The following is an 18,632-nucleotide window of genomic DNA, read 5'->3' on the forward strand; positions in this document are numbered from 1 at the left end:
GGTGTCTGAGTGACAGAGTAGATAAAATAAAAAAGTACCAAGGCACAAATTGGAACAACATATTGAAAGGAAAGACAAACAAGTCATAAAAAAAAATATTAATTAACATTTAAACAAAATAGAGCAGGAATAACATCCAAACAGTAAGAATAATGAAAATGAAATAATAATAAAAATTAAATTAAATTAAAATAGATAAATAATTGAATAAATAAATTGATAAATAAATAAATAAATAAATAAATACATAAATAAATAAATTAATTAATTAATTAATTAATTAATTAATTAATTAATTAATTAATTAATTAATTAATAATGATAATAAATAAATAAATAATGATAATTAATAAATAAATAAATAAATAAATAACTAATGATAATAAAGCAGATAAGGCTGGGTATGAAGGTGAGTGCATATCTTGTTGTGGATTGAAAAAAATGAAAAAAAGATGTATAAGATTATAAGGTAAGAAATCATATTTTTCAAAAATATGGATGTGTATCGTTAAGGTCTGATTATTATTGATATAGAAATGTGAGCTCTGAAGAGAGAGGGGGAAAAGTAACAAGGCACGAATAGGAACAACATATTGAAAGGAAAGACAAACAAGTCATTAAAAAAATGATTAATTAACATTTAAACAAAATACAGCAGGAATAACATCCAAACAATAAGAAATCAAGGGAAAAACAACAATAACAATAATGAAAAAAAACACAATAAAAACACAAATTAAAAATAAAATAAAATGAAAAAATAATATAGAATGATAATAAAACAGATAAGGCTGGGTATGAAGATGAGTATATATTTGTGGTGGATTTAAAAAAAAAAAAAACTAAAAAGATGTATATGATTATAATGTAAGAAATCATATATTTTTGGGGTGCGTATTGTTAAGATCTGATTATTATCGGTATAGAAATGTGAGCTCTGAAGAGAGAGGGGGAGATGGAGAGAAACATAGAAAGAGAAAGTTACACAAGAAACAAACAAAAGATGAATGAATGAATTTTTTAAAAAGTTCAAGCGCCAAAAAGACTCAATATAAATATCACAGCGCCCCTGTGAAATCAATATTTACTAGGTGAAAAGTTTGTAGCACGCGCACACACATTCATTCAAAGGCACCCTATAGTCAAGTGGGTGATGAGTTAATTATTAACAATGTGGTTACTTTTTCATCATTATTTCCTTCAGGTCTACAGTAATGCATTCAAGTGTGTGTGTGTGTGTGTGTGTGTGATTCTGTATCATTATGAAAACTAGAAGTGAAACTCAGAAAACAAAGGGAGGGAGGGAGATTACGTTTCATGAATGAGTCTCCCTTTCTCTTGCGTCGGTGTGATGTGAGGTTTATGTGAAGCTGAAGCTGAGCTCAGCACTGGCAGAGAAGATATAAAGTCAGGCAGAGGAGGGAGACAGCACAGAGTCAGGCTGAGTTCACTACTGCTGCCAACACACACTTTCATCAGGTAAGACAGACTTTTATTCTGCAGTCTGAAGCTTTATGTCATGAAACTGTCACTAAATCTGAATCAATCATAAAGCAATAGAGTGTAAAAAGTATATTTTATATATGCTAATCTGTCTTTAGTCATGCACTCAGTATATATAATTAAACTGAGTGATATTCATATACATTTATCACCTTTTTAAACACCTTTTTAATGCTTTCTAGTGTTTCTATCCCACGTCTTTGTGCTGCAGTCTTTGCATTAACTGGGTATTACCTGCTGTGTTCAGACTAAGGCTCATTTAAACCTCTTGCATGTATTTTCCTGTAAGCCTGGTAGGAACAAGTGAAGCCGGGGGGGGGGGGGGGGGGTGAAAATTGTGCCTGTCTCTGTTCCTACCTGCAGCCCAGCCAGAGAAATGTAGAGGTGTTTTCAGGAGTGTGGTGCATGTGTGGTTAAAGCTTGGGTGAACTCCAGAGGTGTTCTATGTTTTCTTTTTTGGATAAATATCAGATTCAGTCTCTAGTTAGTATCAAAAAGTAACTGAATCATGGAAATGTTGCTTTATATATACATCACAGGTTACATGGGAAACTTGAGCATTACTTCTTTTTGCTTTAATGTCCTCTGCCTCTCGTCTCTATGAGGCACCGTTTGTAAAGTTGTGCTCACTGAAATAACAGCAACATTTCTCCACTTTAAGCTCCATCAACATATTTTTAAAAGTCACTTTTTAAAAAATCACATTTAGAGCAATATTTGAGATCTTCCTCACATTTCATTTTGTTGTGACAAATTTATTTAAGTTACAATCAATGTTAAATCTAAATGTTGAATGTAAATCTAAATGTCAAATCTAATTCTAAATGTTAAATATTAGTCTACATTTTAAATGATAAATGTCAATCTAAATGTTAAATCTAAATGTTGAATCTAAATCTAAATGTCAAATCTAATTCTAAATGTTAAATATTAGACTACATTTTAAATGATAAATGTCAATCTAAATGTTAAATCTTTTTTTTTTTTTTTTTTCTCTCTTTTTTTTTCTTTTAGCATCATCATTTTAGCATTTAGATTTATATTTAACATTTATATTTAACATTTAACATTTAGATTCATATTTATCAGTTAACATTTAAATTTAACATTTAACATTTAGATTCATATTTATCATTTAACATTTAGACTTATATTTAACATTTACATTTAGATTGAACATTGAACATTTAGATTAAATGTTAAATATAAATTTTAAACCTAAATGTTAAGTATAAATTTTTAATGTAAATGTTAAATTTTCAACATAAATGCTAACTCTAAATCTAAATGATAAATAACAATCTAAATGTTAAATGTTAAATCTTAATGTTAAATGATAAATATAAATGTTAAATCTTAATGTTGAATCTTAATGTTAAATCTAAATGTTTAATCTAAATGTTAAATCTAAATGTTGAATCTAAATGTTGAATCTAAATCTAAATGTCAAATCTAATTCTAAATGTTAAATATTAGACTACATTTTAAATGATAAATGTCAATCTAAATGTTAAATCTTTTTTTTTTTTTTTTCTCTCTCTTTTTTTTTCTTTTTTTCTTTTAGCATCATCATTTTAGCATTTAGATTTATATTTAACATTTATATTTAACATTTAACATTTAGATTCATATTTATCAGTTAACATTTAAATTTAACATTTAACATTTAGATTCATATTTATCATTTAACATTTAGACTTATATTTAACATTTACATTTAGATTGAACATTTAACATTTAGATTAAATGTTAAATATAAATTTTAAACCTAAATGTTAAGTATAAATTTTTAATGTAAATGTTAAATTTTCAACATAAATGCTAACTCTAAATCTAAATGATAAATAACAATCTAAATGTTAAATGTTAAATCTTAATGTTAAATGATAAATATAAATGTTAAATCTTAATGTTGAATCTTAATGTTAAATCTAAATGTTAAATCTAAATGTTTAATCTAAATGTTAAATATAAATGTTTAATATAAATGTTAAATATAAATGTAAATGTTAAATTTCCAACATAAATGCTAATTCTAAATCTAAATGTTAAATATAAATATAAATGTTAAATATTAGTCTACATTTTAAATGATAAATGTCAATCTAAATGTTAAATCTAAATGTTGAATCTAAATCTAAATGTCAAATCTAATTCTAAATGTTAAATATTAGACTACATTTTAAATGATAAATGTCAATCTAAATGTTAAATCTTTTTTTTTTTTTTTTTTTTTCTCTCTTTTTTTTTTCTTCTTTTTTTCTTTTTTTTTTCTTCTTTCTCTTGTCTGCATATGTATTTCTGGTTTGTGTCATGTTTGTCACAAACTGTCAAATATTAATGCAATTTATTCTTGCAGCAAAAGAAAAGAAAGAAAACCTTTTTCTTCTGTGCTTGTGACTGTGTTAAATCTAAATGTTAAATGTAAATCTAAATGTTAAATGATAAATGTCAACATTTAGATTTATATTCATCATTTAGCATTTAGATTTATATTTAACATTTATATTTAACATTTAACATTTAGATTCATATTTATCAGTTAACATTTAAATTTAACATTTAGATTCATATTTATCATTTAACATTTAGACTTATATTTAACATTTACATTTAGATTGAACATTTAACATTTAGATTAAATGTTAAATATAAATTTTAAACCTAAATGTTAAGTATAAATTTTTAATGTAAATGTTAAATTTTCAACATAAATGCTAACTCTAAATCTAAATGATAAATAACAATCTAAATGTTAAATGTTAAATCTTAATGTTAAATGATAAATATAAATGTTAAATCTTAATGTTGAATCTTAATGTTAAATCTAAATGTTAAATCTAAATGTTTAATCTAAATGTTAAATATAAATGTTTAATATAAATGTTAAATATAAATGTAAATGTTAAATTTCCAACATAAATAATAATTCTAAATCTAAATGTTAAATATAAATATAAATGTTAAATATTAGTCTACATTTTAAATGATAAATGTCAATCTAAATGTTAAATCTAAATGTTGAATCTAAATCTAAATGTCAAATCTAATTCTAAATGTTAAATATTAGACTACATTTTAAATGATAAATGTCAATCTAAATGTTAAATCTTTTTTTTTTTTCTTTTTCTCTCTTTTTTTTTCTTCTTTTTTTCTTTTTTTTTTTTTCTTCTTTCTCTTGTCTGCATATGTATTTCTGGTTTGTGTCATGTTTGTCACAAACTGTCAAATATTAATGCAATTTATTCTTGCAGCAAAAGAAAAGAAAGAAAACCTTTTTCTTCTGTGCTTGTGACTGTGTTAAATCTAAATGTTAAATGTAAATCTAAATGTTAAATGATAAATGTCAACATTTAGATTTATATTCATCATTTAGCATTTAGATTTATATTTAACATTTATATTTAACATTTAACATTTAGATTCATATTTATCAGTTAACATTTAAATTTAACATTTAACATTTAGATTCATATTTATCATTTAACATTTAGACTTATATTTAACATTTACATTTAGATTGAACATTTAACATTTAGATTAAATGTTAAATATAAATTTTAAACCTAAATGTTAAGTATAAATTTTTAATGTAAATGTTAAATTTTCAACATAAATGCTAACTCTAAATCTAAATGATAAATAACAATCTAAATGTTAAATGTTAAATGGTAATGTTAAATGATAAATATAAATGTTAAATCTTAATGTTGAATCTTAATGTTAAATCTAAATGTTAAATCTAAATGTTTAATCTAAATGTTAAATATAAATGTTTAATATAAATGTTAAATATAAATGTAAATGTTAAATTTCCAACATAAATGCTAATTCTAAATCTAAATGTTAAATATAAATATAAATGTTAAATGATACATCTAAATGTTAAATAACAATCTAAATGTTAAATAACAATCTAAATGTTAAATGTTAAATAACAATCTAAATGTTAAATGTTACATTTTAATGTTAAATGATAAATGTTAATGTTAAATCTATATGTTGAATCTAAATGTTAAATTTAAATGTTAAATGTCAATCAAACTTCATAACAACATGTCTAAGGTTGAGATGATGAGTCTTTGAATTTGAGGCTGTTTCAGGGCTGCTGTTGTCTGAATGACCTGAGAGCTGAGTGCTATCTGTGTTGTTGAAGCTGGGAAGGAACTTGCTGCACATGAGATAAGATCCCCCTATCCTGTGTAGATTATGTTGTGGGGTATGATATTTTCAACTTCCTGTTTGCGCAGATGTTGAGATAATGATGCCACTGATGTTTGACTTTGTTACTCACTCGGGTTTCTCACCGTCTTTCTTATTTTGTCTCACCGGTTGTTTTTGGCTGGTGTGGTCAAACTTGGGAGGGGGAGGGCATGAAGTTTGAAGTATGACACATCAGTACATACTGTAGCTGTATTATCATTATCTGCTACATACTAACTTTAGAGTATCATACAGAAGTTACATTTCTATTTTAAACTTTGATGGTTCTTGTTTTTTTTTATTTGTGCTTGAAAAAAACAATTACAATTTTTATTTTGTGTTCTTTGCAGCCAGTTAGATGCACAAAAATAAACATATGCAATTGTAAGAAAGGATAGTCAGTAAGTACCTTTCCAGAGCAGAGTGCATGTCTGAGTGTGTGTGTATGTGTGTGTGTGTGTGTGTGTGTGTGTGTGTGGCTTTGCTACTCGCGCTTATCTCCTCTCACGTGTTGATTCAGTGAATCCATCTGTGATGAAATATAGAACCACCTAAAACAGTGCCAGCTGAGTCTCTTCCATGCTAACAGGCTAACTGTTGTGTTGCTCATAATGATACCTGCCTGTCCGTCTGCTTCTATGGTGTCCGTGATGAATGGTGTTCGTCTTTGTTTTACTGCCCTCTACTGGTCTGGTGGTGTAGTGCATTTACTTTTTTTTTTCTCCATACATCACTGGCCTGATTTGCACAATCTACTCAGGACTTCAGCCTGCAGTCGAAACGCAGACAACAATGGGGGCACAGGAACCTTTTAGTTCAGGGTAAAGTAGTTCTGGGGGCTAAAAGACCCTGGAACTCTTGGTCGAAATGTACCTTATGTCCATTTATTATACACTCTATTGTCAGTACCATGGCATAGTGATGGCAGAACAATGATTTGCAGTGTGTAGAGGCTTTATTCAAGGTTTTTGGGGCACCATGGATGTGCGACCTGACCCCCCTCTTGGACGCACCCTTGTGTCTACAAGCTCTTCAGCCTTTACTGGATCAGACGTGATATTAAAACCAGAACAAGTTGAAGTGACATGAAACCAGAAACATGTAAATGAGTTCATGACTTCCTTTGTGGTTTGCTCAGTTTTGGTTTATCTTCTTTGTTTTGAAAGAGATTCTTCCCTGAGTGTTTTTTCATTATTGTGATAAATCGCTCTCAGGAGAGATGCAGAGATGCTCCTCATTATTCTGTTTCTTCTGCGGTTAAAGAAACTCAAAAACATAATTAAAGGGTTACGATGTCCGTGTCTTAGATAATAATAAACAACAGCTTAAGAGACTTCAGTTTTTCACTTTTTTATTGTGTTTTGCATTAACTCTTCTTGTTGTTGTACTGAAACGTTCTTATTCCCCGTAACGTTTGGGGGGTAGCACATGATTCAACTTTTGGAAAACTTGGGTTGCTGTGGTGGAAAACACATTAAGGCCATAGGAGGGTGTTTTTCCTGTCTGAAAATCGCCCACGCCCATCTGATGCTCTCATTGTGAAGGAAACTACTTCTTGTAATGTTGCTCCAACATTTGACATCCAACTATGAATACTCAATATTTCCCTGGAAAATATGATCCAGGAGTCTATTTACATTTGATTGCAAACCAGAATAACTGACACATTTACTAGAAAGGAGGGAAAAAAACAGGGGATTTCTGAATTTTGCCTTAACTTCCTCTTTCTCCTGTGTTTATTTGAATCAACGCAACTAAACTTTAGTTACAAAGCACCTTTCATACATATTGGCATGCAGACCAAAGCGCTTCACAAAAGAACAGAGGGATACAAAACAACAGAAATGGGAAATAATAAAAGACAATCACAGGTGAAGTGCTTAAAAATAAAAATAGAATCAATACAGCAAAATTACAAGAATAAGTGAGAGTAGGAAGCTAAATTAAAAATCAGTTAAAATGAAAATGTTCAGAAAAATACAATAAATAAGTAAATAGGTAAATAAATAAATAGATAAATAAATAGATAAATGGATAAATAAATAAATAAATAAATAAATAGATAAATAGATACATAAATAAATAAATAGATAAATAGATACATAAATAAATAAATAAATAAATAGATAAATAGATAAATAGATACATTAATAAATAAATAAATAAATAGATAAATAAATAAATAGATACATAAATAAATAAATAAATAAATAAATAAATAAATAGATAAATAAATAAATAAATAAATAATAGATAAATAAATAAATAGATAAATAGATAAATAAATAAATAAATAAATAAATAAATAAATAAATAAATAAATAAATGTAAAAAAAAAAAAAAAAAATTCTTGGATTATTTAACGTAGCTGTTTTATTTAACCATCTTCATAAAAAAATTATAAACTGATAAAAAATTATCAAAGCACTTTTTTCCCCCTCCTGATTAAATCATCATTTGAGAAATTCCAACCATGAAAAGATTTTTCTGCCATTTTCACAGACCAAAACTAAAAAAAATCAAAAGAATGACGCAAGATTTTCTGTCCATGCAACACAGCGTTACTTGTTTCACAGACATGTAATGATTCAAGACCTTTGAAAGACTATAAAGGTGAAACTTTTCCATGCACACAGAGAATGAACCCCGTTTGGGGTTGCAGAGGGCTGGGAGTTAACCCAGCTGTCATTGTGCAAAACACAATGACAGGTGCCAGCCTATCACAGGGCTGACATTTAGACACATGGCCAAACACTCACACATAACTATGGGCAATTTAGAGTTATCATTTAACCTAATGAGTGTGATTTTGGACTGTGGGAGGAAGCTGAAGTCCACACAGAAAGGCCCCAGCTAGGATTTCAACCTTCTTGCTGACCAACCTACTAACCACTGCACCACCATGCATCCTGTTTGTTTGACTGTAGTTGAGACAAATATGGGAAAAACTTGATCAGGATTAGAAAATGGATCACCGTATCCTTCTGTAGAAAAGCCTATGACCTATATTTATTTATTTATTTACTCAGTTATTTACCTGTTTACTTATTCTAATATATTATTTATGCAGTTGTACTTTTTTACATGTATTATATGAATTCTATTTTACTCATGCACCTATATTGATACCTTCATTAGAAGTATATTAGCAAAAACTGTACCCTTAGATGTACATGTGTGCATATTATGTGCATAATTTGCAAATGAGAATTGGCTCTGAATTAACTCACCTGGTTAAATAAAGGTTAAATAAATAAATAAATAAATAATATCCGTATGCATGTATTTATGCATATGTATATATTTTTTCTCTCCCTGTCATTTCTATTATTTATTCACTTTTAATTTAATAATTATAATGCTAATTTATTTTTATGTATTATTATTATTATTGTTATTATGATTATTAGCACTTTTTCATTACTCCGTTTAAAACACAATTAATATGGTTAAATCTTGGACCTGTATTGCAAAGTTTGCATTTTTATTTTATTATTTATTATTTATTTATTTATTTATTTATTTATTTATTATTTATTTATTTATTTATTTATTTATTTATTTATTTATTATTTATTATTTATTATTTATTATTTTTATTTTTATTTTTATTTTTATTTATTTTTTAATTTTAATTATTTAACAATTCTAAGATTTAGGCATTTTGGTCTTAGAGTGATGGTTTAAGTGGTTCATTGATATTTCATGTATAATGAGCAGGTGGTTACGGCGGATTGGAATCCTGGGGTGAGACAAAACCCTTCCCTTCATACAAAAGACCCACGCATATCACCACCACCGCTTAGGCTACAGAAAGGTCCTTATGATCTTTTATGCAATTGAAGTCTATGTAGCAGTGATAGAGGCAGCGATATAAATAAGTGTCATTTTGAAACTGAGGTGATCATATCGTTCTGTGGGGAAGGAGGAGGAGCTCAGGAAGCAGCACTGTGTTTGAAGGTTCCTGCCAGGCTGACGGTGCATAAAAAACGTTTATCATCATGAAACTGAAGCCATGTTACAGACTGAACAAGAAGCAGAACGTTGTTCAAACGGGAAATCTACTCTCTCTTTCAGGATATGGATACTTGTCAATTTCTCACCATCCTCTTCATGGTGATAACATCTGGAAGTGCAGGTAGGTTTGCATTTATATTCATCTCCCTGTTTTACATTCATAACAGATGCAGAAAAATCATCATAGTCCACTTTTCTGCATCGCTTCTCATCAAAGTGTTTAGTAGTAACTGTCTGTCTGTCTACCTGCATGTTGACACCATCATCTCTCTCAAAGCCCCAGAATGTGTCAACTGTGACCTGGAATCTTTTGAACGACCTGAAGGTGAAGCTTTTTATTTCCTACCTTACGCACTGGAAGAAGGTGTCCCAGATCAAAACATCACATGGCAAAAAATTGATGGAACAGGGGGAATCTCCAACAATCAGGACGAGATGGTGCATTGCCATGAGGGGGCGCTCTATTTCTTAAAACTTAAAATTGAGGACTCTGGAGTCTACAGGGCACGGTAAGAATACTAGGAATGAATTAAATGAAACTGTTTAACCCTGAGATGGAAATAAAGTGCCTGTTCTGAATCACAGAGAACTTTTGTTCATTTTCCAGGCATGAGGACTCAGTAAAATGTTACTTCTATGATCTAAAACTGGCGGTCTTCGACAAAAGCAAACATGCAAACAAGCTCCTCAGCCAACCAATCAAAGAAGCTTCCGAAGAAATCCACGTGCCGTGTCCAGATCTCATCAAAGAAACATGTTACAAATTCGATGGAGAATACACCTGGGAGAAGGTATGAGTACCTGTGACTACAGTGACACTTTGTGTGAATGGCAAATGGATGAGTTGTATCTTGTGTGTATACAGATAAACATGAAGTAGCAGAGGCCTACGCTATGATGACAGTTTTTGCATTTATATCAATGCTAAGTGTTAATTCTCCTTCAGCCCCAGATGTTCTTCATCATCCTGTTACGTGTCCCTCTAGGTTTCACACCGGTTGCATGATATCAACTCCCTCTCCCACTCACTCACTTTCCTGAATATGTCATGCTGTATTCTCCCTAGTCTGTGTAATAAATGAACGTAGTCTCCGTGACGTCACACATCTGTTTCTGAGGGCGCAGTTTTGAAGCCTATCGTTGGCGGGTGCCATATTGGAAATGCTGAACTCAACCTAACATCTGACAAGCGAGTGTGAGGTAAAGAGGCGGGCCTTTAGCCTCCTTGATAACAACTACAGGGTGCCAGACTGTCAGTCAAGTCAGACTGAATATCCTCTGAACTGCTGTGTTATAAATAAATTCAACCCCTGTACAGTGTGTGCCAATAGAGAAATGAGCTACTCAGACCGAAGCTGTTTTTTGAACCAGGCTGTAAACGTGTTTATTTCTGCTGCAAAGATCGTCTTCTTTGAATGGGTGTGTATGTGATTTCCAGTCTTTCTGCAGCCAGCCTCTAGTGGACGCTCTTTGAACTGCAGTTTACAGCACTTCTGCATGGGCTTCATATTTAAAGACTGGAGCTTGCTGCTTAGTTTTTTCACATCAGCTCAGGAATTTTACTAACAGGCAGGAACAATTTCAGATCAAGCCGAGGTGAAAATGAAGGCTGTTTGCACTCACACATGCAGCTCAAGTTTTCTGAAGTTCTGTGCATGTGTGAATGCAGCTTAGCTCGAAGTCCAGAATACAAATTTAAACATGCAGTGGGAAAGAAATGTGCTCTTATGAAGGTTTCTGACTGAGTGAAACAGCCTGGATGTGACTGAGTGATAGCAATGACAAGAGCCAGCTGTGTTAGATTAGCAAGGAGTTGTCATGTTGTGTGGTTTTTGGTGGCCCCTTTGGAGGGAATCAGTAGACTGTATTTCCAAAGGGGAACCATCACCCACTGTGGTAAATATGCAGCTCTAGCCAAAGTGTGCGTTTGTTGTGGAAGCAAATGAAGGAGAATAGATCTTCTTTTTAATCCTACTCTGCTTTGTTCAAGACAGCTTTCATCAGGATGCAGAGTGATGGGGTAATGTGTTGATTTGTAGCTACAGAAAGTTATAATTGTAACTTAAAGCTAGGGTTGGTAGCCATGGAAAACCAGCATGAATTTGAATGTAGCATTTCCTCAGGACTCCGTCTAGACCCAAATAGAGACACCATCATTCAGTGTACAGAAAGAACTCCCCATAGGAAAATAAATTTAGAGAGGAGATCTCAAAAGTGTTTCATTTCTGTCTCCTAGACAACAATGAGATCTGTCTGAAAGCAAAATGAGACTATAGCTTATGTCTCCTGTTTCTCATTCTTGCCTCCAGAAAAAAAGTTGTAAAAAGTCTCAGCTTAGTCTCCCTTTCAGTTCAAAAGGAGATCTGGTCAAAATCTGAAATGATTCTCAGGTATTTCTCAAGTGTTGTGACTCCTTTTGAGCTCAGCTGGAGAAATCAGGGAGCTCTCTCAATTGTCTCAATCTAACCTCATCCATTTGTTTTTGTCAGACTCAGTTTTTGTGTCTCAAGTTGAGCTCAGATGGAGCAAAGAAAGAGCCTGAGCTCATCTTTTCATCAACATTTATAGTGCCCTGCAAAATTAACATTTCAATGTAATTGTCCACAAACTTACAATTCTCATTAAAACATTTGAACCACTTCAAGATCAGCTATTTAGATTTCAAATGATCACTTCTTTGACTTCACAGTATGGTCCTTCCTTTACAAGTCTGTTTGGAACAAAACCACTTCACAAAGATTTAGTGGATTTGAGAGAAATTGCAAAAGATAGAGATTTCATACCAGGTATGACAGACCATTTATTTAAAATATGGGCCGCAAAAGGGCTGACCAGATTTATCCAGATTATTACAATTAAAGGGGTGGATTCTTGTGGGCAGTGGTGGCCTAGCAGTCTAAGCGGCTCACATACAGAGGCTACAGTCCTCATCGCAGGGGTCTCCAGTTTGATTCCTGGCCGGTCGACCATTTCCTGCATGTCTTCCCCCACTCACTACTCCCCACATTTCCTGTCTCTCTTCAGCTGTCCTGTCAAATAATGTCAAAAAGGCCAAAAATATATTTTAAAAAAGAGAAGAAAATGAGCCATTAATGAGATCTCTCATTTAAGTCTCAAATAAGACTCATGTCATGGTCTCAACTATTTCTCCTAGTGAATTTTAGGAAAACTAATGAGAAACCAATGAGAACAATTTGAAACTTGAATGAGGCTGAAGTGAGAATCTCAATTTTGTCTCCAGAGACTTAGAAGAGAAAGCCTTGAGCAGTAACATTTTCCCGTGGGCATCCTGTTGCTGATAACCTCATTTTACTCATAGCTCATGAAGAGACTCCAGTACAGGAATGATACAATTTCAAAATCAGTTAAAAACTCCTTACATGTCTTTAATTTCTATAAACAGGCTACATTGAACATGGCTGTCTCTGGTAATGCTGCAAAGGTCAAATATACCTCCCTCAGTTGATAACCAGACACAGTCACAGCTGTTTCTGAGAAAAGGTCTGATATGGAAATGATGTTTCCTTTGAAATTCTCAGTAAACCTTCACTGTTTTTTTAATATGCATGAAGGGCAGAGAAGGTCAGCATGTGGCACTGAATACTTTCACTGTAGCAAGGAGATAAGCTTTTGGATTATTTGAAAAACAAACTAAGACGAGGAGCTAATTTGGTTACTTTTACATGTGGGGTTGGACAAAGAAAGAGCAGCACAAGAGTGCTTTAAGAGTGTTTAACCCAGCATGCAAAATGTGTTTGCCTTCCTGCATGATTCCAAGTAACTGGTCAGCCAATGACGGTCAGACATTTTGAAGGTTACAGAGTTCATCCTTGCTTTTGAATCCGACTGGATTCTGCAGGACTCTCCAGGAACAGTTGAAGAAATGATTGTTGATAAACTCCTGACCTGAAATCCTCCCTTTTACCTTACAAACGTTAACACATCTGTGTGTTCACGTTCTGACTGAACGCTGCATGTTTCATGATAAGGACTGCATGATCAAGTACTTCCTCCTCTGAACTTCAGAGGAAATAATAGTTGCATATCACCTTGTTCGAGGAAGAGATAAGCAACAGGATGGCCGTTTAAAAAAAAAAAAAAGGTTTCATGAACATTGAGTTAGAGCGATAAGTCACATTTATACCAATTCAATACATGACATGTAAAGAAAGACGATTAGATTAGTTACAGCAGCATCAAATGCACATCCAGAGTGAGTCTGGATTCTTGGATTTTCCTAAGTAGACATGATGCAGTTTAGTGCAACATTATACTGTGTGGTGTTTTACTCAAGTGGACTCAGGAGTGAGACTCAGACAGGGGATGAAACAAATGTAACTGACAGGATCTTGAAAACAGAGCTCTTCCAGAAGTTGGAGATGAGCTGAAGGTAGTGTGGAGAGCGCTGAGGAGACAAGAGAGCATGATAAGCAATAACATTAGCCTTGATGCTGCAGGGGAGCTTGCAGAAAACTGGCAGGAGCTGGAGTGTAAGAGCGGCCGCTGACTGTTGCAGATGAGGGACAAATGTGTGGCTAGGGCAGCAACCTCTACACACCTCGCCTCCAGCCACTGCAGCAGAAAAAAGCATAAATCTTCCAACAGAGAAATCGAAACTTCTTACAAAAATATAGTAATATAATATCGTGACTACAGAAAATATGAGTGAGCATGCATGGAGGAGGGAAACACATTCAATGCAGTAAAAGAAACACTGAAGCTGCATGTTGAATATAATCTTCCTGCCTGAGCGTAAGCTAGCGCTCCATTTGATGCAGTTCTCAAGTGTCTTCACACTCCCGCTTTATATTTTGTCCCCTTTTAGACTTTCCAATGACCTCTTCAAATGTTGCTTCCTTGCAGGACTCCCAACCTCTCCTGAATGAAAAATCTGAAGAGCTGTGGGTGATTAATGATAGCAAAAGTAAGGAGGGCATCTACACCTGCATCTGTACCTGGGAACACAGAAAGAAGAAGTACATCACGTCATCCTCCAGGAGGCTAGAAATTGAAGGTGAGTGAGTATTTTCAAGTGTCTGCATGTTAGGACTGACATAGCAGGGAGGATTCACTGACACGCTCTGGCTGCGGTGGCGTGAGTCCTTGTGATTATCACAGCGGTGGACAAAGTACACGCCTTCATTACTTAAGTCAAAGTATAGATCCTCCTCATCAAACATTACTCCAATACAAGTGAAAGTTATTGTCAGATTATGACTTGAGTTAAAGTCCTGGAGTACTTGCTTTTAAAAATACTGAAGTATTCAAAGTACTTTTTAAAATATCTCTAAGTGTATTTACACAGAGCATGAGTGCAGTCAAGAATGCATGGGTGTACATTCTGCTCCGTTCTGTTTATCTAGAAAACATGATTTCATATCTAAAAAGTCTACCATGAAATATAAACTAAGTTACTACAAGCACAGACAAGTTTACAATGTTCATCTGGAATCAAACCAGTGTGTTAGCTCCAGACCTCCACATGCTTCCTCAGGTTAGATGGTGATGTTTTGTTTGTGTGGGAAACTGATCGGCAATTCAAGATAAGATAAGATATTACTTTATTGATCCCCTGGGGGGGAATTCAGTTGTTACAGCAACCCAGACACAAGTACAATCAAGAAAAAGTTTCAATAAATAGAATAAAAAAATAAAGGTAGAATACAGTCTGGATATATACAATGTTACGAATGGAATTTAGATTAATTGCAGTAATCACAGGCAGTATTAATAATAATAATAATAATAATAATAAAGTTTATTTATAAAGCACTTATCAAAACAGATGTTACAAAGTGCTTAACATCATAAAAACCCACAATAAAGAGAACAAAGCAAGGGGAGGGGGGGGGGGGGGGGGGGGGGGTATATGGGCTGGTAAGACAATTTAAGAGGAAAAACTAAAAGAGAAACTACTAAAAGCAATTAAAACAATAAAACAATTAAAATCAGTAAAAAAATAAAACGATGAGTGAATACAAAATAGATTAAAAATAAATGTAGCATCTTGGATAAAACAATATTACAGGAAGGCCTTTGGATAAAAATGTGTTTTCAGCTGTGATTTAAAGGTGACATATCACACTTTTTTCATCAATATATATTGGTCTAAGAGGTCCCCAAAACATGTCTTTAAAGTTTATGCTCAAAAAAACACTTTGAAATCAGATTTTGGTCTGCCTGAAAAGCCCTCTTCTTCAGTCCTCCTCAGAACACTCTGTTTTCTCTCTGACCACGCCCCCTCAGGAAGTGGATGTGCCTCGGCTCTCCAGCACGTTGATCTAATGTTTACATGTTGGCTGAATATACACGGCTGCTCAGAGATCACGTTACTTCAACCCTCTGAATCTGATCCAGAATCTGATCCTGACGGAGAGGCGCCTGTAGCAGGACCTTTCTGAAGGATTGGTCACAGATTTAGTGTTTCTTGTTGTTTTATTTGACAGTATGTAGACGTGTGTCTTGGTACACAGCTACAGCTATGAACATGTAGCTATGTGGCTATGCTAATTAGCTCTAGCACTTATCCATGACAAATAAAAATCATCCACTAGATCTTCAAATCTGCAGACGTGGGGAGTAAAACCGACCTCTGCCAGAAAGGCAGCGGGACCTTTCTGAAGGATTGGTCACAGATTTAGTGTTTCTTGTTGTTTTATTTGTCAGTATGTCGACGTGTGTCTTGGTACACAGCTATGAACATGTAGCTATGTAGCTATGCTAACTAGCGCTAGCACTTATCCATGACAAATAAAAATCATCCACTAGATCTTCAAATCTGCAGACGTGGGGAGTAAAGCCGACCTTTGTGTTTATTAAGACAGCCTACAACTAGCATGCCTCCCTCCTAAGCTCCTTGTTAGCACACATGTGTGCAGGGAATGAAAAACGGAGAAGTTGAGTTATATTTTATACAGTCTATGGGCTGAACAAGCTCCGAGCTCTGACTCTGTGACAGACCGGATATTGTTGTTTGGGCCTAAACCATTCAGTGCTTTATAAACCATCAGCAGGATTTTAAAGTCTATTCTCTGACAGACAGGAAGCCAGTGTAGAGATCTAAGAACTGGAGGGATGTGATCTACTTTCTTGGTCCTTGTTAGGACTCAAGCAGCAGCATTCTGTATGAGCTGCAGGCATCTGATGGACTTTTTAGGGAGTCCTGTAAAGACACCGTTACAGTAGTCTAGTCTGCTAAAGATAAATGCATGGACGAGTTTGGTGGTGCTCAAGTAGAGAATCATCATCCTTCTCGGCCATAGCCATTGTTACCAACCTAGGTATGGCTAGAAGAAGAAAGGTACTTTATTGAAATTCAATTTTTTCACTCATGTTATTTTGGACATGCTACACATACAGTTTTTTTGGTATACACATACAAATGCACACACATGCAGTGAACATGCATAGGGAGAGATGTCAGAGTGAGGATACTGCCGTCAACCAGAGCAGTTGGGGGTTCGGTGCCTTGCTCAAGGGCACCTCTGCAGTGCCCAGGCAAGTGAACCAGCACCTCTCCAGCCACCAGTCCACTTGCCAAACTTCGTCCATACTGGGACTCAAACCGGCGACCCTTCGGTTCCCAAGCCAAGTCCCTATGGACTGAACTACTGCTGCCCACAAAGCTGCTACCGCCCACAATGGCTACACCATTGAGACAAACCAAACACAACAACACGAACAGTTTACGGTCTTTGGGATCTGATTTCAGAAAAGAAAACTTATGAGCTGACTTCAAAGCAAAAGTAGTGAGTAACTAGAGCACTGATAGAAATATAGAGGTGTCAAAAGTATGATATTCATCTTTCAAATGTAGTAAAAGTGATACATTCCCCAAACAATAATACTCAAGTAAAGTACAGATACTCAAAACATGTACTTAAGTACTGTACTCAAGTAAATGTACTTTGTTACTGTCCACCAATTCCTCTGTCTCTTTCATTAATAATACATCTGATACTCTGAGAGCGTCCTGCAGGCCTGGAGCGCTGCTGTAGTTAAGTTAAGATCTGCAGTGTTTTCCTCTTGCAGTCATTTCATACTTGTGTGTGTTTTGGGTTCTGCAAACACGTTGGTGTATTTGCAGCTTGTTTCTGTTAATATAATGGTTTTGGCTTTTTGAAGCACTTTTTTTTTTTCTTTTGCAGCCTTCATCTATTTCATTTTCCTGTATTGATAAGAGAGCTGAAGAGAGACAGGAAATGTGTGGAGTAGAGAGAGGGGGCTGAATTTGCTGCACCTTTCTCTCAGTGGAGATTGTTAGGCTTGTTGCACATCGCCTGCCTTTGTCAGACACTCATTGTTGTGTTTTTTTCTTGTTTGCAGATCTAGTTGTCCACCAACAACTAAGAATCCTCAATCCGATCGATAGGGAGCAGTTTGCTGATGAAGGTATGAAAAAGTAGGACCTCTGGTTTCCTTAAACCCTAAGGAATAATAAACTCAGTCCAGGTTGATGCTTGAAATTCAAATGGCACTGAAAACATTGCTGATTAACTTAAAGAGTACTTTACACTGATGAATAAAAATACAAACAGTCATCCTGATTATCGGGTGAAACTGTCTTGAGATCATAGAAGCACCTACAACAAGGCCTTCCTTCTTTCTTCAATGTTTTCTTTTTATTGTTTACTTTTCTTTTGATTATAAAAACATTGTAAAGCCACACAGAGGAACTGATAAGAGCTAATTTTGCTGAACTGTGTTCAGTTGCTTTATTCACGCTTCCACCATGTCTGTACTTTTTTGTTTACATCTGTCTTCACTGTCCTCCATCACTGTGCTTTTGTTATTTGAGTTGTTTTCACATTGTTGCACATTTAAAAAGATAATGAATGAATGCAGTTATGTACAGGACGTCGAGGTACAAGAGGCTAGAAGAATTGTATAAGAAGAAACTCAGTCCACTT

The 18,632-nt window shown here is 33.6% G+C and overlaps 1 protein-coding gene across 1 annotated transcript in view; it reads left to right on the forward strand.

Annotated features, from left to right (window-relative positions):
* The first annotated feature begins 1,383 nt into the window (after window positions 1-1,383).
* The window catches only part of il1rl1 (interleukin 1 receptor-like 1), a 35,938-nt gene continuing 18,689 nt past the window's right edge, over window positions 1,384-18,632 (forward strand). The window contains exons 1-6 of the mRNA XM_034693278.1: window positions 1,384-1,479; window positions 9,784-9,844; window positions 10,001-10,232; window positions 10,331-10,514; window positions 14,587-14,737; window positions 18,049-18,114. Coding sequence (XP_034549169.1) covers window positions 9,787-9,844; window positions 10,001-10,232; window positions 10,331-10,514; window positions 14,587-14,737; window positions 18,049-18,114 — 691 coding nt within the window. The 5' untranslated portion in view covers window positions 1,384-1,479; window positions 9,784-9,786. The remainder of the gene's footprint in view (window positions 1,480-9,783; window positions 9,845-10,000; window positions 10,233-10,330; window positions 10,515-14,586; window positions 14,738-18,048; window positions 18,115-18,632) is intronic.

This window comes from Notolabrus celidotus, chromosome 10 (genome assembly GCF_009762535.1).
Source record: "Notolabrus celidotus isolate fNotCel1 chromosome 10, fNotCel1.pri, whole genome shotgun sequence".
NCBI lineage: Eukaryota > Metazoa > Chordata > Actinopteri > Labriformes > Labridae > Notolabrus > Notolabrus celidotus.